Genomic DNA, 23,932 nt, shown 5'->3' on the forward strand with positions numbered 1-23,932 from the left:
GCATGAAGGTGCTCCAGCGTGGTGCTAGCCAGCAGGCAGTCCCCTGCACTGAAGTACCCATGTGTCCCAGCTATCCAGGTCAGCATCTACATGTGTTGCTCAATACAAAAAAAACCAAAAACTCTGCAGCAGTATAGGACTTGTATTTACAAATACTAACCTGCTGCAGAGGTTATTAGTTTCCTGTGGCCTAACAGGGCTGCGTGCAAACTGCAGAGCTAATTAGGCATCTCCACATCTTGTGTAAATGCACTGTTTTAGAAATTCTCCCCTCACTCTGTTCAGTCTCTTCACTCCAATCCCCTTTCATTTAGCCCTTCTGTAAGTCCTCCCTGCTGTACTTCAACCTGATCCCTTCCAGCTCCCAGCATCTGATTTACAGAGCCAATAGACTATCTTCCCTACAAACCCATTGTCTCCTGCTTCAGTTTTGCAATAGTCATTGCCAAAGAACACGACTTTCCTGCCCCCATTGGTTCTCATAATCCCCACTGTTTATTTGCAATGTTCAACACCCTCCTCACATTCATCTCATCTCCATTCTCCTCTCTTTCTCTGCAGTAACCAGACAGAGCAGATCACTGTTTATCTCCTGCACACAAATGCTTCTCATTTCCACAGTTTTAAAATCCCTCTGACACCGGCTTTCTCTGGGCTCTGAGGAAGACTTCTCAGTCATAATACTCAGTATTAAGTACCCAAAATCATGTACATTCATGCCTTTCATAAATGCCCTGATATTCAAAGGCAAATAACAACCCCAGTTCCCGCAGAGGCCCACATATCCCAGTATGGGAATGCTGGTTTTTGCCCCTCTGCCTCCAGCTCCCTGTTTGTAAAGCTGGGATCTCACCTAGGTAGTTAAGTCTTTTCAAAAAGTTTTGAAGATAAAAAGGGTGACATGAATTGGCTGGCCAAATTGACTTATGAAGAAAGATGAAAAGTGCCCACTATGTGTAGTCAAGTTTAACAATGAAAATATAGGATATATAATATACGATAGGACATGACTGTGTAAAGCTTTTTGAATGGTGTATAAATAACTGCACTCTATGCATGGTGTAAGTGGGTATGGGTAGTTTACCTGAGAATAGTGCAAAGGAAATAAGAAAGGAAAAATATTCAGGCTGATTATTAGGAAAACCTTCCTGACAGATACGGCCAAAGGTAGAATAGGCTGCCAAGGGAAACAGTGCAAGCCTTGTTTCTGCACATTTAAAGCTAACAACAACAAACTAACTACATTGTACAGGCAGGGAGATGGACTGTAATGTCATTTACCATCTCTGATTTCTATTATAAGACCCACATATCATTATTATTACAGTGTCCCCTAGAATTCCCAGCACACTTTCCACTTGGAAGAGAAAAGCGCTTTTAGAAATTAAATTTAGTCACTCCTTAACCTATACTCTTACTCTTGACACTAGCAGCAGTCTGTACCTTGTAAGGAATAAATTCACTTCTCTTGCTCTTTAAATAAGCTGACAAGTTTCCAAATTTGCAGTATTCAACAATCACCATCAGTGGACCTATATAAAACATGAAGCAATTATTTAAGAAGGGCAGTTTATTTTCTAGTCCACCTTAAAACATAAAGTTAGAAATATCTGTTGTTTTTAAAAAGCATTCTGCCATTTTTCCAAATAATTTTATTGAAAATGTCTATAATATATTCAGTAAAAATCTATTTACAGTAGGACAATGATTAACTTCTTTTTTGATCAATTTCTGTCTCCATGTTGGATAGAAGGAATCATTAGTTTGCACTAAACTTTCAACAGCAGAGACTTCATTTTGAAAACATGTAAGAAATGTTGTTTCTATTTACCTGCACAAATACCTTGACTACCATGCACACTGAATTATTTTGCACATATGATACCCATTAAAAAATCTAAATTGATAGCAGCATGCACTGTAATGTAAATTAGCCACTAAAGTATTTTATGTACAAAACATAAGCACATTATTTTTATACATTTTTTGCATACGGAAGCCTGCATGTTTAAAAAAAATATGTAATCCCAATTATGTAATTTAAGATGCCCAAATGTTGTATTCAATGCCCATACTGGCAAAATTACACACTTAGCATTTGTTAAATTATAATTTAAAGTCCAAATACTGGGAATGGATCTCTTATTAGGGCAACAACAACTAATATATCACCTTAGAAACATTTATAGCATTATTCTTTTCCCCAATACTGTATGACAGTTATTGAACAGCAAAAAGGAAGTTGTAGGCTTGTTACATTAATAACCAAATCACCACTAAACCAGCTTCTTTGGAATATTATTACAAAAGTTCTTTACATTGGATTTCTTCTCAACTAGTACACAAAAGTTTGGGAGGAGTGTTACACTTTGTCAGTGATTTAGTCTATTACAGACACAGGAAAAACTGTACTTGTGAAATGTTGGCCTAGGTTTGTTTGCTTTCAGAGCAACTGAAGTACAGAAAAGTGAAGTGACTTTTTCAAGGTGACATAAGAGTTCAGTGATATGGCTGGAAACAGAACACAGGGCTGCTGAGTTTCCATCCTATCATCCAGGCACTCAGTCCAGAGTCCGCCATAACTAGGGACATACCAAAATTGCAGCAGAAGTGCATGGTGCAACGGCTCCTTTAAATTTGCAGTTTCCCCCATGTGTCCCCTTGCTGCTAATTGGTGGAGGGGCCCCACCACTCATCACTTGCTCATGACTGGCAGGGAGGCAAAACCTATGGCTTTAAATATGGTGCAGTTTTTGCCTCCCACTACTGATTGGCTGAAGGGTGCTGGTGGCCCTGCTACTTGCTGCTGACTGGCCAGGAGGCAAAAATGGCACCACAGTTAAAACAGCAGTTTTCACATCCCCAACAATCAGAGCAAGCAGCAGGGCTCCCCCCCACCAATCAGTAGTGGGGGCTGTGCAGGCAAAACTGCAAGGTAAGAGGAGATGCCACACATTGCACTTCAGCCACAATTTCAGTAAGTCCCTACTCTTGATGAATAGCCCTGGAATAATTATAATGAAGAGTCAAACCCTTGTTAATGATTCTCCACTAATCAGAAATGGCTTCCCTGAATTTGTATGGTAACTCCAACCACTAAAATAAAGAGCATCAAAACTTCTCCATCTATTGCTTACCTCCTGGTTTTGTGCAGGCACCAAGCAAATTCACAACATTGAGATGATGACCAATATGAATGAGGATCTTGAGCTCTGACATAAGTGCCCTGTGTTCACTGTGTGTAGCGCCCTCTGTAAAGACAAGAAGTTACAGAGCTGAACAGCACCAAAGGCTTAAAGGATTTTCCCGCTGCTAACTATATGATTTAATATTTTTGAACATTTGGTAGATGTATTTGCAGGTTAACCTAGGCCAGAAATGCTTCAGGGTGCCAATACAAACTGTTCTCATGGGACTGTTGAGACGTACATTCTTCCACACCGGACAGCCAGAGAAATGCATTAGAGAGTTGGTTTTACTTTGTTTTGAAACAACATTCCTCAACCATTGCTAAAGGTAAAACATCCGACAGGACAGACAAATTATCTATACTACTATGGTAGTAGCTCCTTTGTTCTATGCAACCTTTTAAAGCAGTCACTAGCCTCCTATCTGGCACAGTAGTCTGAATCCATCAAGCATTCAGTCACAAAAAGCACAGGCATAGCTACTATGCCATGTGCTATAATGGAGTTTGAGTGCCCAAGGCACTCAAACACCATTGGTGTGGTATTTGACTGGTCTATGAAAGAGGAGAGAGATAGGGAAGGGGTTGAGCCAGGAGAGCCCACCACACAATCGAGGAAAACAGATTTCGCTCGTCCCACCCAAAATTCCTGACTCCTAGACAGAAGACTGGCAATTACAAATACACTGCGTCTTTTCCACAATGGATTTAAATCTTCCTTTGTACCTTTAAGCATTTTGACTGCAACAGTCCTGCAGGTAGCAGTTTTGTCAATTCCAAATGCATCTGCTTCTATGACTTGCCCAAATGCTCCACGTCCAAGAGGTTTACCTGGTAAAGGAAGGTGTGCAGATAAGGACTTACTGTCAAAGTAATGGATAAAAATCCAGGCTAATTTTAACTAATTTAGTCAATGTATTATGAATGGACTTCCTCCCTTGTGTGTGCGTGGAGGTGTGGGGGAGGATACACAACAGTGATTATCAAACTAGCTGTTTTTGCACAGCTGAGTCAGATGAGGCCACAATCCTGGCATCTCTTGGCCCACAGGAGTGAACTAACGTACTCCAGTGTGTTCTCACATCTATATGCATGTTACCCAGAATTCCACCAGGGGTACCACCTGCAGTGTTTCCTTTCTTCAGCCTCTATGTACAATATATGCTGTGCATTAAAGCCCCAGTGATGTCATTTTAGGGCAGTGGAAACATACCTAGCTTTAATCGGTCTCTAGGAAACTCCCATTTGCTGGCATCATAGGGCAGGCGTTCACAGTGTTCATCTAAAGGGACTTCATCAGGATCCATAATGATTGACAAGTAGCCAGTCTTCAGTTCCCCTTCATTGGCCTAGAAAACATTATCAATTCCAGTCACATAAAACTATATTTCCTGGCTAGAACAGTGCTGTATACAAAATTATCACTTCAGTTTTTTCAAGTTTCAGAGAAATGTAAACTTGTATTTCCCCCCCATGCCATCAAAAACATAAACATGGATTCTCGTTAATTAAATACCCTTTTAATAATCAAAACAGTTTAAGCATTTTTTTCCTCCAAGTGCCGGTTCAATTAAGCCAAAAATTCTGCACCCTCAGTTCCAGGCAACAATGTTATATCACTGAGAGAAAAATATGTGACTGTTGATATAAGAACAATGGAAAGAAACAACACAAATGAACTCTAGTCAACTTTCATTTGTCATGCAAGACCAGTGCCAATAGGACAGTCAGAGAATGATTTTGTTACCCGCTTAACGGTCCGGAGGATGATTACAAGAAGCAACCAGAAAAACATGGCAATCACTGCAGTGCCAACCAGGATAATGAGCTCCAGATTTGTTTTCTCTTCAGCGCCTGGGAAGAAATAAATGAAGATTTCATTGATAGCTGACAGCTTATTGGTTTAGGTAGTTAGCCAAAGTACTAAATAGAGTTCTTTGTTCTGAAGATTCATTTTAAAAGCACAACATGTAACAAGCCAATTAAGACAAGACAAAACCCCTGTCTAGCATGTTGGAGTGCTGGGCCAATTTCTATGTTGATTAACACACCATGCAATGCCACTAAAGTCAGTAAGAAATGGCACTGTCCATGCAAAAAGTTAGCAAAGACTTGGTCCACTGTTTTCTCATAAACTTTATGAATCCTACAAATTGGTGCAAAATGTTAGTTACAGCTATGCAACTTAACTGATATCAAGTTCGTTTCTAAGAAACATAGTTATGCATCAGTGTATATAACCAAGGGCAGAATTTCAAGACAGTAATTTTAAAAGTAACTGGTATTCTGAATATCCCAAAATGAACATTTTTAAACACAAAGAGAATCGCCTTTCTACAAAGAAGATTCAAAGCAAATGCACCATGCCAAAATTGAAAAAGTTGTAAAGAGGTCCTTTCCTATCATGAAATGACTCTACACGTCTTTACTTACTGAAATTGGAATGTTAGGAGGTAGTTCCTACAGTACTAGCTGAGAGAGTATGTCAAATCGGAAGGATGTATTTGATGGATCCTTATTCCAGGATTAAAGGAATAAACACAGTACCACTTGCACATCTGATAATGCAACCCTCATTTCTTAAGTGCATTCCTGTGCATTTTAGCCCTTGTATCATAGCTTCTCCCACACAATAGCACATTGTTTTTTTCCATTGTACAGCCCATGATGAGCAGCAACATAAATTCCTTAGCATGAAACAATGTGTCATAAACATGCTTCCATGTTTCACAAAGCTACCAGATCATACAAAATAAAGAGTTATTTTTATTACGTGAGCTGAAATCAGGCATTTACATTAAGTTTATTTATAGATCATTTCTGTCCAATAAAAATATGCTACCCAACACACCTTTAATATTACAATAGGAAATAAGAAAACAACAAAATATCATTAGCTCAAGTCTAATATGACTTATCACCTTGAATTAGGAGACAGGTGTTCTTGAAGTATTTGGTAGATTTCTAAAAATAGACAAGGAGCTTCTGACCATTTTTTTCTCCAATGGAAAGGTCAAATGGATTCTAATTTGTCTAAAATTTAGCACGATCATTTATCAGCATTTGGTTCAGCTTTTGCATTCAGAAAAAGCAGTGATGGAATTGAATAAACAAAGGACCAGTCTTGCAAACATTAATTAGTGGGGCATGGTGCCCACCACAAGTAGTTCTAATCCACTAAACCCAGCAGAAAACTCCTAGTTCAGCAAAGACCTTACAGTTGCTTTCATCATTAAGGCAATCAGCAAAGCACATATACTTATAAATTAGTATATGTTTATGTTTAACACCTACTGCCTTCATTAGGACCCAGGTATATGGATAAAGGTAATCATATGCTGAAGGACTTTGTACATGTGTTGCCTAAAGACTCGAATTTGAAATGAGTGAAAAATGTGGTGGGACTCTCAAAGTTTCATGGTGGCAGAAGGAGAAGCAGCAGCCATGGGAGTCAGGGAGAACTTGCCTGGCCTCATCCTAGTGGTGGTATCTGGATGCCAAAGAGCTTGCATGTACTTCTGAACACTACAGATTGAATGTTTACTGATAGAGCTTGGGGCTAGGGACAGACATTTAAAATGCCTGAGCCTAAATTGATTTAATCTTGCAGGTTAGTTTAACCTGACTAGGCTGAATCAGTTTGTAACTGCACAGACATCCCAGAAATACAGGCACATTTCTGTTCCCCCTGCCTTCTGACCAGCCCAGCAGGAAACTGATAACAGTGTTTTATCACCCCTAACTCTGTGTTTATCATCTCATTAAGAAAACAGAGGGACATTACCAGCTACCTGTTGATTTTGCTTTTGTCCCATCTGCCACAGCATGGACAGTAGCCAGCATGTGGTCTACTAGCTAATGCTAAGACGTGTCTGCGTAAGGCAGAGGGGACAGGGCAATCCCTATTCAGCACAGAGTGGGGAGATGAATGGGGAGCAGGAGGAAGCCAGGCAGACGCCTGCAGTCTTTGCCAAGCTCCAGCCAGGGAGCAGAGGGGAGGGGCCAGCTCTGCTGTGGAGCAGGAAGCCCAGGCCAGAGAACATGCTGGGATGCTGGGGGAGTCTGGTTTGTCTTAAGCCATCTAGGGGTCTGAGACAGACATTGCATAAACTGGTTTAACCCAAATCAGTTAAGTCTGGCACTACATTTAACCAGATTTATCTCAAACCAATTTCAGCTATTTTCGAACTGGTTTATGTACACGGAACATCTGTTCTGTTACAGGTTTAAACCAGTTGCTGATCACTTAAACCAGTTTATATGTAATGTCTGTCCCTAGCCTAAGTGTCTCTCAGTCTCTCTCCTTTTCTTCTGACATCTTTCACCTACACAGGACTGATGGGGAAAAGGAAAGTGCTTCCCCCAAAACATCATTATTTTTGTCACCAAGATGGGATAACACTCACAGCAGAGTGTACTTGAACCTCCTTATGCTTTCTTGAATGCCTCAACAGCAGTGATATCATTTAAATGTCAATAATACTGAACAGTTTCACTGAACACAGAGTGGAGATACAAATGAGGTATGTCACGGGCATGGATTCAGGCACATATGACTGCATTTGTGGATAATCAACCTACATTATCAAGGTTGCCCTTGAAACCATAAAGGCTAGAAACTTCTTTAGCATGTTTTAATAAAATCTGTGATTATATATAGAGCAAAACATCACCCTCAAGAACTGATATTACCAGACTGCCAGGCTGGTATGACCTCCATCTAATCTGAGCCTAATTCCCTTAAATCTTTATTCATATATGAATGTCATTCATTTTTGCATAAGAAAACGTTCAGCAAGGCAGTAGTAGTATATTTAGAGAATCTCGATCTGGATATTATGCATAGGTTTATTTTTCTTTTAGCAGTTATAATTTCATGCACAAATAGTTAACAGAAGCAAACCTATACCGACCTTCTACTGCAAAATAAGTTACTGCTGTCTTGCATCCAAGGACATTGCAGGCAAGGCAGGTGTAGAGACCTCCATCTTCTTTCCTTACTCGACGGATGGTTAGAGTTTTGTTCCCATCTTTCAAAACAATGCCTGAAAAAATGAATGGTTCTTAATTCGGCTTTATGCCTTGGATTCAGTCCATTGCTAAGAAATCAATAGTTATCCCTGTTTTATACCTTTGCATAAATAAGCATTCACACATTTTGTTGTTTACTCAGCTCTAATTGAGTTCAGTGGCTAGTCAAAAAATTAAATTAATTAATTAATTAAAAAATAAGGACAAAAAATGGCTACACTTGTAGTTTAAAATAAAATTTTGGCAGACCAAATTTTAACAGAAATTTTGCTTTAAGTTCAAGTAATTATTTAATTTTTTAAAAATATTTTACAATCAGAGAAACCTTTAAAATGAACTTATTTTTAAAAATTAGAAATAAATAATTCTAGTAAAAAACATTTCAATTTTTAAAGTGTTTTTTTTTCTCCAAACAAACAATTTGGCCAAAATCAAAATTAATTTGCAAAACATTTCAATACAGCTTTACCACCAATTTTCACTGAAAAAAGCTTCAGTTGAAAACTTTCACCCCTCTCCGAATAAAATGTTTTGTTAGTGACACATTTGGCATCCAATATGTACTTGAACCCTACTGAAAGTTTTGTGAAAAAAATACACAAGAGATTAACAAGGAAGCATTTCCTCACCAGAGTCTCCAACAAGGGAATCATTGTTTTTGAACCAAGTGATGTGCGGAGGAGGAATTCCATTTGCCATGCAGGATACTTCTATGGTTTCACCAATATTTGTTGTTTGATTCTCAAGATTCCCTACCAATGTGGGTGCCATAGGCTCTGATTGCATGAAAATAAAATGTAAACACAGATTTAAGAATACTTTTTTTGTATCACCAGGGAAGTCCCCTGTTTTAGATGTGATGATGCAAAGAGTCCTAGGTTGCTGAGGAGGAGGAAATTGGCTAAAGCTGCCTCCTCTCTTGTCTCCATTTCCACTCCCACTACAAGAGGTATGATAATGCTGGTTCAGGACAGCCCATGAAAAAGGGCCTAAACACAAACATATGTATAAGTACTTTCTTCAATTGGGATCAATATCAGCCAGGACTGGAAGGCCCCACAACAAGGTTGTTCTGTTTTGGTCAAGTCAGTCAATTAGCACTCTGCATCTAAAAGCAAGCAATCACTTGTATTTTAGGGGGTCTAATCCTGGCCTACTTTTATTATAATTTGTTGCTGCAGTTTCAAACCAAAGTTCAGTCAAACAAAGCATCCTCATTATCATCACTACAAGCATAAGCATATATAGATAAAGGCGGTAAGGTTGGGCAAGCAGGGCACCACAGATACAAGATTGGTGGCTACCGCAACTGCTGTGACCACCAGTCCAGCCATCTTTACTGCCCAGAGAATAAAAGCCACTTGTTACATCTCTGTATGTAGGTGCTTTGCAGTGAAAAAACACAAAGCTTTCAAGATGTTATTTTGTACCGCTATGTCTCTACATTAAACCTCATATTTGAATTGTTTGCATGACAATTACATTTCCCACCCACCCCCGCCCCAAACCCTGTACACAAACCCTTTAACTGAGTACAGTTTTAGATCAGTCAGACATTAGACCCTCAGGCTGCCACAGGTTTATACTACTATGCATTTTTAACAATGTACTGTGGTTTTCATAAATGGGTTCATACCTTGAACACTAAGGTGCTTGACAAGACAGTGTCGTGTTTTGGTCTTCTTGTCCTGGGCTATGCAAACATAATCCCCTCTATCCTGAAGAGAAATGTTACGGAAGATGAGCTCTATGGTCACATTTTCACCATTGCTATTTGAAACCGTGGTATTCAGCTTCAGGAGAGCATCCAGGTTCTTGCACACTGGCATTGGTAAGCCTCCAGCAGGAGTTCGTGAGGTATGAGTGCGGAGTTTGTACCAGGTTAAATTTTCAAAAGTGAATTTGTCTGCAGTGCACTGCAAGGACATATTATCCCTCTCTGTGAGTTGGTGTCTAGGTTGAAAATTAATTTCAAGGCCCCCTGCAAATTAAAAATGTCTTATTAAAAATGCACCTGTTCTGTCATGGAAGTCCTCTTCATTTAATATTAAACTGAAAGAGTCATTTTGAAAACTTTCATTCACTAATTTACTGGCTATGATTCTACAGAGCCTTCCATCCCCTTCTCACAGATAAGAATGACTCATAAAGGCACTGGAGAATCAGTCCCAATATTCACTTTCCCCCCACCCAAATCATGAGCAATATTCCTATTGAATAACCAAGAAAGGCCTATGTAGAATTCCTATGCAGCCTTGTATCAACTGTATCATATGGAAGCGTGTCATATTTAATTACCTGGCTTTTTATGGCTCAGTTAAAAAAACCCAACATTTAAATACTTCTAAATCCATATGTAGACAAACAGAAGTTAGCTGATTTTCAACGGTCCTGAAAAGCTACAAGTCACCCAGTTTCAAAAATTTAGTCATTTTGTCACACAGTATTCTATTCTGACACACATACATGCAGAGACGCACACACACAGTACTTAGATCATTTATAAATTCATAGCAATATATTTTTTCTCTTTTTTCATATAGTTATAATTGTCTGATTGGCAAAAACCAGTTGCACACATACAACTCAATTCCAATTTTGACACCAGTTTCATGCCATTCTAATACCATTGGATTTATCCAGTCACATACCACTACTACTTTAACTACTCACAAACCAAATGTTGGCTATTTAAAGGCTAAGTTTAATATTTAGTGGGAAATACATTAAAGTGGATCAGGCTATAATGTGGTGAAGCTGCTATCAATAGTGAAGCAGAGAGTGTTACATTTACTATTTATGCAATCCACAAGTTATACTTACTGCTAACATGAAAGGAGATTACCCTTTCACCCACTCCAGCTTTGTTAGTAGCCATGCACCTGTACAAAGCTGACACATTTGCTGCTTGAATCACAAGGGTGCTTACAGTCTGCAAGAGAATAACCAAAAAATTTCATACTATATCAGTGCCAAAGTACACAAGGGAGATAGACCAGAAAACTTTTGGGTGTATTTCCAGATAGCTATCCTACCCAAATGAAAATTCTCACATAATACAAATTAATGATGTTCTTGGTACCCAGTTCATGTTGGGGTTTATGAAACATAGTATTGATGGCTACATTTTCACAAAACAAAAGAAACCATAAGAAAGAATCAGGGTTTTTTTTAGAGTTCCGTTCTACAACGTAGATTTCTGTTTATGTATTTGTGAGCACATCTATATGAGATGCTATAAGCGCAGTAGACTAATTCTACTGCACATTAGCATGTCACGGCAACAGCCATGCTAATATGCAGTAGAATTAGTCTACTGTGCATTAGCATCACCTAAAAGATGTGTGCCAGCGCTACTGTGCAGTAGCACCTGTAACAATGCATTAAGTTAGTACCTGTTATTACAGCTACTAAGCTTAATGTACTGTAATTATGGCACATTAATGCATGTGTAGACATGCCCTGTAAACGGCATTACACTAACATTAGCAGCATGCAACAACTCTATGGTTCCATGCAAATACATAAAACTCAATATAAAAAACTCTCAGAAGCTGTCTATTCCTAATGAGCATGGAAGTATATCAACTCACCTTCATTTTCCCAGCAATAGCAACAAACTGGTTTTTAACAATTTCAATCCGATTTCCACCCTTTCTGTCCAAGATGTCTTTCCATTTTTTACATGCATAAGGATTATTTCCCAAACCTGCTTGACTGACAGACAGACAGACAGACACAAGTGAGGATAAAGAAAATCTCAGTGCTTCAAGAGCCATGTTTTGTTCAGTTTATATATTAAATACATAAACAATTACATTAAAAATCAAGAGATAAAAGGAGAGGCATTGTATCTAATGTGGGAGATAAAAGTTTGTTCCTGAAAACTTTTCTATTTAATTGCAACCTACAACCTTTCCAAGACCTTTGGTGCTTTATAAAAATAGAAATTCCCAGGCCTAGAGGTGAATCTCCTAATTAATCTACCCAGGTCAGCCCAATCAGGATATTTTGAGGGAAGGAACTATTCTGGGAACAGGCCTCCTTTCACAAATTGACAATTCAAGTTAATTTAGTTTCAAAGGAAGACAGAGAGACACAAAAATCACTGGCTCCTTAAAAGAATTTCTTCAAGACAGTTGCCCTTGTGTAGGAAATAACCAGGCACCAAAGGAAGAAGCTAGTGGAAGTTTTTTTAAAAACAACAACAGGAAAGCAGAATGCCTTTTATTTTTGTTTTATTTTTTTTAAGGAAGTCTGGCCTTGTGCTAGGCCCAGATAAGGGAAGCTGCATGGATCTTGGTCAGGCACTCTCTCTATCATTCCCTGACATCAATCAGTGCGCACTTCCTCTCAGCTACACTTTCACACAGATAAGAGGCACCATCACACACAGCAGCTGACCAGTGTAAGAAAAGACACAAAAAAACTGTAATTAGCATATACAGCAATTTTCCTGTTTTGGTGTCATGTTTGGGACTTGCTGCTGCCCAGCAAAGTTTGACGGAAGGGCACCCGATGCTTCTGTTTGGAATCCAGCAACAAGCCAAGATGCTAACCAAAAAGGCATCAAATAATATAAACAACTGATAAGTTTTCTCAGTGGGTGACCCTGGCCAGAAAATACCCACTACAACAGCCTGCCAGCCTGAGTTTGGTGATCTTGGTATATCATGTAACACCACTTGTTTGATCAGATGTATGATTAATTTTAACTGTTTTGCAGCCCGAGGGAAATTTAAGACTACTTACCCTGCTATAATCAGTGGGAGCATTGTCATAGATTTAAATGGAAGTAAAAAAAAAAAAAGATATTGGCTATATTTTCTGGAAGCAACTGTTATTCTGAGAAACTGGCAGTGCTCCACAGGGGAAGATAAAGCCACTAGACAGGCACTGTACCTTAGGAACTGCCTCGCACAGGTGAATCACTAGGTTAATTTGGATTCATGACCCTTTTGCACTGCAGAAACGCCACCCAGGATTTCTGTTTCCTGGGTGTCTGATTTTGAATGTTTTTATAGTTTTGTAAAGAGCTGAGCTGTTAAGACAATAGACCAACAGGCATTTTATAAACCTGTGAAGAGTTACAGAGCTAACAGTAAGTAGTTCAATTGGCAAGGTGCGTGGTACTTACTGAGGGCTGAAAGTGCACTCTTCCTCTAACTGCCAGTACCACCAAATACTGACCGGAGTTGGAATAGCATAGACTGTGCAGGTGAGCATTTGAGTACTGCCGTACTTGTAGGAATCAACAGGTGCCAGCAAAGCATTCTCCCCGATCTGAGGTGGAACTGAAGGTGAAAATCTGGATATTATTGACCATGAAGAAAGAGAGAAATTCTCTGCCTTCCATCACCTATTCTTACTGAGGAAGAATACAGTTTGTTGTGAGAGGTGTACTGTATCTGTCATGCAGACTCGCTCACTTGAACTGTTGTATTTCTTTTAAGGTCTGAAACTGTGTGCTGCTTGGTTTCTCCTGCAAGATGCTGAGTATTCTTGTTCCCCACTGACTTCATTGGGAAGCAAAAGTAAAAAGAAGAGGTATTCTGCCTTCACAGGTAATTAGAAAGGCTCTGCAAGGTGCAGCACCAGGGTTTTGGGGACACACTGATTAGCACTGGCAATGCATAAGGGGTACACACAGGTGCACGTGCACTCCAAGATTGGCAGTGCACCCCCTGAGAGAAGCACTGCAAACATGGGCCACCAGCGGGAGCTCCCCGCTTGCTGCCGCCATGCCCCGACCTGCAGGCGATCGCTGTACCACACCCCCACAGCCTTTCCCACTATGCTCTAACCATGATCCTGCTGTATTTAGACACACTGCCATTATGAAGCCCTACTATTTTTTTTAAGTTCTCAGACTAACCAAGTTTCCTGAGGAGCAAAGTGGAAGAGGGGCTTTGGGAGTGGAGCAGAACAGAATTGACAGCCTGAGGGGGGCAGGAAGGATGGGTGAGGCAGACCAGGATGGCGGGGAAGAAGTCAGTCATGATGCAAAGTGGGAGACAGCACAGGGGACAGGAAAAGAATAAGACACAGGCCAAGAAATAATATACAAAAAACTAAAAGAACCCTTTCATGTAATAAGGAGAACCTGAACGTGCCTTAGTTGTAGACTACAGAAAGAAGGGCAAACTGAAGAGAAAGACAGGGGACGGCTAAGGCAACCTCAGTTTAGTTTGAGATGCATAGTTTGTATTCCCCATCACTTAGGGTTTTTCAATTACTTCCCTTGGCTGCTGCTGCTTTTTTGTGCTAATTTTAAATCTTTATAATTCAGAAATGAAAGGCAGTTTAGGGCTCTAGAGATGTGGTTTATGCCAGCTATAGTTACCTGTGAATTTTAATTCAGAAAGGTTTAACATACAATATACCCTTATAAAAGAAACAGTAAAAAGACCACTGCCATATCCAACTTACCATTCACAGCCAAATGAAATGTGTGTTTCATTTGCTCCTTGTTAATGGGATTTGTGAGTACTACAGTATAATTCCCAACATCCTTTTCACTTGCCTCAGTAATTGTTAATGTATAACCAACTTTAATCGTATGATTTGTGCTGATGGCTTTTCCATTCTTATACCTGAAGGAGAATATGTGGTATTTGAATGCTTTAGAGATTCGCCTAGACGTGCACATAAGAGCAAGATTCTTTTTTAAAAAGGTATCACCTTTAGACTCTTACCATTTTACTTCTGGTGGGGGATATCCTGTAAACTTCACAGGAATTTTGACTTGCTCACCTAATTTTGTCTCCACCATAGACTCCATTTTATCCAGGTTGATGAAAGGTTTTTCTGAAATAAATTAATTGATAGTCATGAAACAAAATCTCATGCTTGTGCCTCCTCCAGCCTGAAGCTGCCCATTCCCCATCTCAAATGTTCTACGACCATATGGAATGCGCTCCTAGCTACGCAGATCTTTGCAGCTTTCCTAACCCATGTCTTCTCTGTTGCCCTTCCACAGCAGTCAGTGGTTCCTTGGCACTGGAAATAGTTGACTGCAATTAAGACAAGATTCAGCTCTCAGAGATGTGCAGCAAATCTCTGTTCTAGTGTTCAAGTCTAACTACTACTGATTGGTAGCAAAATAAGCAATGCAAACAAAATTGAACGTTGATACGTGTATGTAAATATCTCACTTAAAACCTCTCCAATGTTCCCATTTATGTAATCATACAAAATGGTTGTAATTGATCTATTCCAGGGAACAACAGTATTCCAAACTGTATGTGATCAAGTTAAACAGTAGAGAAATGGCTGAAATTATCCATTTGAGTACTGCAATGAAAACAACTTTGAAAGGATTTAAACTTTTTTTTTTTGCCAAGCAGAGAAAGAAAAATTGTATTCAGAACAACAGTGTAACTGGCTATGTAGCAAAAATTGCATATAGATAAATTTAACATCTGATACAAATCTCCAGCACTAAAAGGGCCCCTTACCTGTCTTTGCAGAGGAACAGACTCAATTGTATCAAAGAGCTTTTCCATCTCTAATCACTTTGGTCAGATAAATGAATTCTAATGTAAGAAGTCAACAGGCTGAAATCTGTTTTACTTATGACTTTAACTTAGCCTCCATGAGACTCACAACCCTATGTCTAACCCAATGTTTCTGCACTCATTAACATCTCACTCAGTAAAACTCTGAATCAAAAGGGGTGGGGGGCAAGCTTTTAAAGCCGCTGGAGTTTTGGCCAAGTGAGGACAGAGAAAGGATCAGAGATTTTGGCCCAATAATAACTAAGGACTTAGCCAAAGTAATTTCTTCCACGTCATTTCCTCATAATCAAAACTGAATTCGATTTCCAGAACGTAGAAGCCAAAGGCTGCATGTTGCCACCTCACTTATACTCAGCAATATCTTCCTCTGTAGATAGCCCCGCTGGAATCAGCATCTTGAAGTCTATTCAGTTTAAGAGAGTGGCAAAATCTGACCTTCTCTACACAATTTCAATATTACAGGACTATTTAGGGAGAGATTTAATTAGATGATCACCAATTTGAGCTTATTTTATTGTCAGTTTTTCAAGGTTACTTTAGAGGTTTCAGTGATAATCACACATGAGAAGCTAAAAAAGTTTAATCATTAAACAGAAAAAAAATCTGGTGGTATAAACATACTACTACTAAAAAATAAACTAGAAGCCATGGAAAAACTGCAGCAGCAACCTGAGAACAGACCGTTCACATTACACATGTTTAGGTTGCTTTACAGTAAAGCTATTGACTTTACAACCTGTTCATTTTCCATCCCAGTAATCCCTACCCAGAAATTTTTTTGTGGAATTAAGCCTGAGAATTTCATACCATGGACAATGACATAAGTTCCATTCTTCTTTGTCATAAGGCCACTGGATGCCAGGCAAGTGTACTGGCCTCGATCACTTAAGGTCACATGCTCGATTGTAAGAGTGCTTACAAACTTCTTCAGTTCATTCCCTGCTGGTGTTTTTAAATCCCTGATTGTGACGTGTTTACCCTATAACAGATAAAAGTTATTGAAAAGCAGTTCATTCCAACTTTTCCTCTCATTCATACAACAGGCTGATTCCTCATTTTCACGTTACTATTTACAGTAGTAACAACATTCTAGATGGTCAACTTAAAATGTCATCCTCATGCAAGTATTTCTGAAAGCTAAAACAAGAAGGGAAGCTTCCCTATTAATTATTCCAGATTAATAAATAGGTTGCCTCTAAGAAAGGGAGAAACCTTTTTTTAAAAATTGTTTTACCTGGCCAGAAGGACAGTCCCATTTGAAGTCAATTCCCACATTCAGTTCTGTCCTTACAGTACAGTTTAGAACTAGTTTCTGCCCTGCTGCCAGCTCTACTTGACGATGAGGGTTCATAGTCAGGTCATAAATTTTGTATCCTGCAGGAAGCAAATGAAACAAAATATGAAGAAAAAAAAAAAGTATGTTAAAGGACATAAGGAAGATACCTCTCCAATAACATGTATGCTCCCTCTTAGGAATTCCAGCCGCATGGCAGAAATCTTAAAACCCCAAGCACAGTGTGGAGATGGGCATATAGCCAAATGAAAGGAGTGGTGATTGTGTAGGCTCAGTTTGCCAGGGTGCCCCTAAATTATACAGACACACAACATAGGTCAATTTTCATATGCAAAGCCTGAATTTAACATATGCAGGCTAAGTGGACTCCTAGATCATTATTAATCAAAAAGCTACTTAATGGTCTCACACTGTCAGATAAAAGCAGCAAAAGATGACAGTCTATCTGAGCTGGAATAAGCAAGAGAAAGAAAGACGCCAACAAATTTCTACCCCCCCCCTCCCCCCCAAGGTGTTTGGATCTGAGCATCTTCAACAGTCACTCAGTCTCTTAAAAACTGGACCAGGGTCAGGGCACTAATGTGACAGGAGGTAAAACAACCAGATTTTTATTTTCAGTGCCACGCTCCCTTGATTTCCACAGCCGCCTAACTGCAAGTATAGACCCATTTTCCCAAATTGCTGGTGATATTATGGAAGCGTATTGTCAAATTCCCTTCAGTTCTGATTTGGTTTCCAATAAGCCCACATACATTTAAGAGTGAGATGATGTGTTTACAAAAAACAAATCCCTACATGCTTGAAGAAAGTAGAATCAATATAGAGCTGGTAAGGACCTAAGCATAGATGGCTGTGGCAGACTTTCCCTTTAAATAAAGTGCCTTTGGGAAGTGAAGGCGGTCATATACACTAAACCACACATTTTGTATTATCTGTTACTATTCCTGATCTACAATCCAAACAGAGTTAATGGATCAATATATCGCATGAAGTAATATAACACTGGATAAAACGATGGCCATGAAGAATAATCTTCAGCTTACCTACAACCACAACTATGTACATCACAGACTGATAGCTTTCATCATCTATTTTAGCTTCACAGAAGACCATGCCTGCATAGCTGATCAGGTTACTGGGAATAGTGAAGCCTTTTTTATTATCCCATGAAATCGATTTACCATCAGGAACGAATATCTTTTCTGGATACCTCTGTTAAAAATATAATTAAAATATCCAGTCAAAACCCAAAATTAAACAAATCCAAAATGTCACATCTAAATTGTTACAATATTGTGGGCCCAGGCTTAATATCCTGGCTCAAAGTTCTCATTACAGTCAATAGTTCTTTACTTGAGAAGTGCAAAATGAATTATGAGTACAATTAAAACATTCTTATTTTATTAATGGATTTCATCATTCCCAAAGAATTTTTAAGAGGTCTATTTCAATCTGTTGTACTTATATTGGCATTAGCTAACTCTAAATACAAGTAATGAAATAGTGTTTTTTTCCTACCGCATAAAGTGATACATTGAGGTTTGATACAGTTCCAAGACATGGTATCACCACTGTTTTGTTCCTTGTGATGTATATAACACCAAGCTGATCAGTAACTGAAGTCACAAATGGAGATCTGTAATCTAGAAGATTTTATTTGTAAATACCCACCACATATTTAGAGTTGAGACATGCTATTTTGAACTCATTTCCCCCCACCATTTTTCTTTCCATTGTTTCTCTCTCTCTCTTTTGTAAATATATATTCAATTTTATCCTTTTCTATTTGACCAATATTTATACTTTTCTGGTATGCTTATTTGAACATTTCCTTCTTTTGCAAAACTAAGAATGCACCAATGGCAAACCATTACAATTCTAGAAATGACACCCCTAGGTCTACTGTCTTTACTGAGGCAAACCTCCAAGTCAACACAGGTTTGCCTGAGTTAGAACTACAGGAACATGGTCTGATACAAGTTACAGCAGCTAAGGGCTATATAATCTCCAACTGATGGCTATTATTTTTCCTTTTTTAAAAAAAAAAAAGCGTGCACGTGTGTGTACACACACCTTTGGACCACAAGTCCATACACATGTACACATATTTCAAAGCTCTGTGTAGTTCAGTAAAAAAACAACTGTGCAAGCCAAGTGTGCAAAAATAATAGGTAATCAGCAAAAATAGGTAGATGCTTACTCTCCAGTGGGTATGTAATCAGGTTTACTGAAGAAATTGCAAGTAAGCCTGAGTTTGAAAACTTAGCCCTTGAAGTCTAGAGGTGTTTGTAAGACAGACCAAATTCCACCCTTGATTTCAACACAATCCTATTACACGGTATCTATTTGCACAATGTGCATATAACCTGTATTCCTCTTATTCATGAAACTCCTATTGAAGACAACATCAGTTCTTCATGTAAAAACAAATGCAGAATCAGACCTAGTTGAGAAACGTTGGATAGGGTCTGGAGGACTGTATTAGCTTAATTTCCATAATTACAGATTTTATTCAACAATTATGGGAACCAGGACCTCTCCATTGACAGTAACTGGCATACTAGTATGTCACTGTCATGCACAAACATTTGCATCTAGAATATTAATGTACAAGGCTGAAGATGCTCCCTTGTACCACACCTGATGACTATCTCTAAAATCTGCCACTGAGAAGAGCAGCAGTGATCAAAGATCTCACAGTTTACTACTACAAAACATTTCTACTATCACAACTAAAATACATGCTCTGCTGCTGCACTGTTCTACTTGTTGCTCCACCCACATCTATTAATATGCCAGTAAATGTATCTGTATGAACTGCACAGAACTTAGAGAGATGACATAAAACGTAAATGGATACGAACTTTCACACAAAACCCAAACAGAGCAGAAATGTGATTGACCTTTTGCTTCAATTTTCTCCCAGTATGCTCCTGCATTTTCTGATTGAGACTGGAAAAGGGAGGACTAAAAAGCCGTAAGATCCGATACCTGCAGAACATGTAGCTCAACCAAATCTAAGAGTTGCTACAAAATCTCACAAGAAAAAAAGTTTGATCGCCCCCCATTCCTTCACTGCCATGATGAGACTTCCCTCCCCGTTTGTCTGTTGTAACCACTGACAATATCTGTATGTTAAGAAAATCCACAAACAAAATGAATGTATGATTTGTCCATTAAAAATGGATAGATATTTGTGTTTTTATTTTTCTTGAAACCTTAGAAGAAAGTGCAGAGACTCCTACTTTCTTTTAAAGCTGAAAGTCTTAACATGCTATTTTTTATGCATATCTGTCAAGTATGTTTCCTTACTGTGATCAAAGCAGTGAATATTAAATCAGAGCAAAGCTGCCTGAAAAGCTAGACACCTCTCTTCCATTTCTTTTTTATCTTACCAATAGGTAGAAATCTTTTAACCACTTACCTTGAACATAGACATAAATGCTGGTGCTTGCCTGGTTGTCTTTGTAAATGCACTTGTAGGCCCCAGTGTCATTACTTATTACTTTTGTCAGAGTGAGCATCTTACAATAGAGGCTGTCATCGCAGTTTGTCACCGTGACACGTTTCTCAGAACTGCTCTGATTGTTAGGCCAAAACCATTCCACAGTTCTTTGACCACTAGGAAAACAAATTACAGAGAAGTATTAGGACAAGACTGGCTATGGAGTTGCTCCATGTCAGTAAAATTCAGTCCCACAGTCTTTAAATAGCCCCTTTTAACACAATGAAAATCAGCTTACCTGCAAGTAATTTTTAATGTATCATTTGCAGTTACTGTAAGGATATCTTTTTGGATGCTAAGGGTTGGCTGATCCAGGCCTGCAGAAATATCAATAAACGAATGAGCCAAAAGCCAGTGAGACTCGATAAGAAAAAGCACAATATAAAAGTGTACATATAGGCTATTTTAAGTGAACACCTTTACATAATGTGTTAACCTGTGGCAGGCAAATAATCACTTTTCACATATCCCAGTAAGTTCAAGATCTGTCATAACAGGAAGAATAGGCAGATGGTCATGAGCTAGCAGAATAGCACTACAATTCATAAAGCTAGGGTGGAGTTCCTGTTTTCTTGCATTGCCAACTTCAAGGTCTAACAAGAGGATATGGGACATTGAAAAAAAGTGAACCTTCATCTGATGATCTCACTCCCTTGGGAAAAAGCCTACCAACTTTACTTGCAATAAACTGAACGTATACATTTGCCACGGCTGCTGATTAATAAATACTAACAGGAATCATTTTGTGCAATGATGATCCTTCTTTGAGCAGGGGGTTGGACTATATGACCATCTGAGGTCCCTTCCGGCCCTAATTTTCTATGATTCTATGGTTCTATGAATGCATCATATGCACAAGGTCATATGAGCTATTGTTGTTTTCCTTGCTCACTTTTTCCTTTGTCGTGGGAAAAATTATTCCTATTTTATTTGTGAGAGTGGTTCCATTGTGTCCATTGTGTTTAGTGGGAATCCTTGTGTCACAGGGGCTGCAAAATCAGTTCCACTTCAGTCTTAGATAACTGTTTGGTGAGGCAGTTTGCGCAACATTGTAAATAGCACAGAAAGAGACCTTTCTAGCACTGGTTCCGATACTCCCTCCTATTGGGAATTCTCTCTTGGTAAGGGCTGTCTAAAGAGAAAATAAGTCTAACAAGACACAGCTCAGATGAGTGGCAACTAGATTAGTATTAGTAACAATAAGGTAAGCCTATGTCTGTAATGTACAATATTTTCCCAGAATTTCTATTATAATCTGATCAAACCCTGCCTTCTCCATTGCCAGTTTCACATATTTTCACTTTCTTCTAGAAAACCATCACTACTAGAGATACAAGCTGGCTTGCTTTCTCTTGTAAAGTATCATGCAGTTATTTTTCCTCATCATAAGCATCAGCACTAATGTTACATCTATCCCATTTGCCAGGTAATCGCAAACAAACGAGCCCAGGCCAAACCCTGCCCTCAGATGCACATCTGCAGTCCCCAGTGGCTTCAAGGAGAGCTGTTATAGAAATAAATAGCAGAGCATCAAACCTCTGGAAGGGGTGGATTTGAGGGTGGGAGGGAAAGGGGTTACCGGGGGCTTCTTTTTCACCACAGAGAACATACAGCACCAGCAGACTCTTCCTATGCCTGAAGAAGGGTGTTGGAGCCTGAAAGCTTGCAAAGAACAATTTTTCCAAATATTTAGTTGGTCTAATAAAAGATACCACATTTACACAAAGAACCTACTCTGCCAAGACACTAAGACACTTCTCCATCAGTATTTACTAGCTGAATTGAGCTAGTGATGCTGATCTATAGCCAAACTACAACCAACCACTACCTAGATGATCATTGGTGTTAAGCTACTGAATGCAGCATTTGCACCTCAAGGGAGAAGAGACAGTTGAAACGGGCGTGATCACATACGTAGCCATTAAGAAACCCCACGGTGGTGGTAAAGCTTGAAGAACAACTCAAAGGCATGACTTCTCAAGTAATCGTGCAAGTACTGGCCTTAGACTAATGTGTGCACCCTTTGCAATGTCTGTCTGCTCAAAACGTTTATCTTTGAGCCAAACAGGTGCGGTGCATTTGTCCCATCCACACACAGCCGGCCACCCCGGTGTGGAGCTCCTTGCCACCAGGCGTGGGGGACGCTGACAGGTCAGCCAGATCCGCAAAGGGATCGGACACGTTCTGGGAGGAACGGAGCATCGGGCGACTGAGCGTGGGGTGCGGGCACAGCCCCGCAGCCAGAACTCCGAGAGGTGCCGGAGGCTGCAAGTGAGAAAGGACCGGGGGGAAGCCCTGCTGCCCCGCTCTGTGGCACAGGGTCTGACCGAGCCCTTCGGAAACTTTTCTCCAGCCGGGGACCCACCTTACTGCTCTGGGGCTGCGGGGGCTGCTCTCGGCACTGAGGGGCTGCGCTCGCTCTGCCCTGCCCCATGCCATCACCCTTCCCCACCCACGCCTCGGGGCAGGGCCGATCGCTGCCGCTCGTCTCCTGCCCTTGCCCCTGCCCCTGCCCCTGCCCCTGCCCCTGCCCCTGCCCCTACCTGGAGCCAGGCGGGAGCCCATGCCGAGCCACAGCACCAGCGCCAACGCCAGCCTGGGCTCCATCGTCTGCCGCTGCTGCCGCCGCTGCAATTCGGGGCCGACGCGCACCACCCGCCTTGCGCACCTGCGAGGCCGCCACTGCCCGCGCGCCGCCCGCAGCGCCGCTATTTTATATACGGGGCGGGGCCTAGCCCGCCGAGGCCCCGCCCTCCCGCTGGGCGCCAGGGGGTGCTGAGCCCTGCAGCCCTTCCTCTGGCCGGAGATCTGCCTCAGCCTCTGGCCGCAGCGGAGAAGAGGGGGTTATTGGTGATTTGGCCGGATCAGGCTGGGGCAGGGCAGGGTGTAGGGCAGTGATTCTCAACCAGGGGTGACCTGAGCTCCTTGCAGGGGTGCCACGCAGCGTTGGGTGTGCAAGCAGGATTGACGTGAAAATTGTAAACAGTGTTAACGCCATTCTGGCCCGTAGGTGTCTTCCGGGGGTCTTGGCAGCAGAATTGCTCCCTTTTTTTTCCGTAGTCCAAAAAAAAAAAAGAGTGAAGGCTGGGAGCTGGCACGGTCCCAGGGCTGCCTTCATTCAAATGAGGGCTGCCTTGCTCCCAAATGGGCGGGAAGCACTTGTATCGGTAAACAAACGCAAAGGGCAATGATGCTCGTTGGTGAAGGCTGCTGAGCCTCCCTATGAGAAGAAGGTCTCTGATGATCCCACGAGCCCAGGACAGGAGCAATCGGAAACAGAACATATCCTTTGTACCACAGTTTCTCGGCAAAATCCAAGAATACACTACATTTTCTTCACAGATTCTTCTGGGGAAATTCACTCGCTGGTTAGATGTGGCTGTCAACTGGAAAACAGC

The 23,932-nt window shown here is 40.4% G+C and overlaps 1 protein-coding gene across 1 annotated transcript in view; it reads right to left on the reverse strand.

Moving 5' to 3' along the window:
• The window catches only part of KDR (kinase insert domain receptor), a 37,748-nt gene extending 14,540 nt beyond the window's left edge, over positions 1-23,208 (reverse strand). Inside the window, exons 1-20 of the mRNA XM_014594902.2 lie at positions 23,078-23,208; positions 20,773-20,851; positions 20,454-20,650; positions 18,548-18,672; positions 18,073-18,241; positions 16,970-17,109; positions 16,543-16,714; positions 14,914-15,025; positions 14,648-14,811; positions 13,356-13,512; positions 11,812-11,935; positions 11,042-11,150; positions 9,855-10,199; positions 8,848-8,994; positions 8,101-8,232; positions 4,935-5,041; positions 4,401-4,536; positions 3,914-4,018; positions 3,138-3,251; positions 1,444-1,532 (exon numbers count right to left, since the gene is read on the reverse strand). Of these exons, the coding sequence (XP_014450388.1) occupies positions 1,444-1,532; positions 3,138-3,251; positions 3,914-4,018; positions 4,401-4,536; positions 4,935-5,041; positions 8,101-8,232; positions 8,848-8,994; positions 9,855-10,199; positions 11,042-11,150; positions 11,812-11,935; positions 13,356-13,512; positions 14,648-14,811; positions 14,914-15,025; positions 16,543-16,714; positions 16,970-17,109; positions 18,073-18,241; positions 18,548-18,672; positions 20,454-20,650; positions 20,773-20,851; positions 23,078-23,141 (2,787 nt within the window). The 5' untranslated portion in view covers positions 23,142-23,208. The remainder of the gene's footprint in view (positions 1-1,443; positions 1,533-3,137; positions 3,252-3,913; positions 4,019-4,400; positions 4,537-4,934; positions 5,042-8,100; positions 8,233-8,847; positions 8,995-9,854; positions 10,200-11,041; positions 11,151-11,811; positions 11,936-13,355; positions 13,513-14,647; positions 14,812-14,913; positions 15,026-16,542; positions 16,715-16,969; positions 17,110-18,072; positions 18,242-18,547; positions 18,673-20,453; positions 20,651-20,772; positions 20,852-23,077) is intronic.
• Positions 23,209-23,932: the final 724 nt, after the last annotated feature.

The sequence above is a fragment of the Alligator mississippiensis genome, chromosome 2, assembly GCF_030867095.1.
Source record: "Alligator mississippiensis isolate rAllMis1 chromosome 2, rAllMis1, whole genome shotgun sequence".
NCBI classification, from domain to species: Eukaryota; Metazoa; Chordata; order Crocodylia; family Alligatoridae; genus Alligator; species Alligator mississippiensis.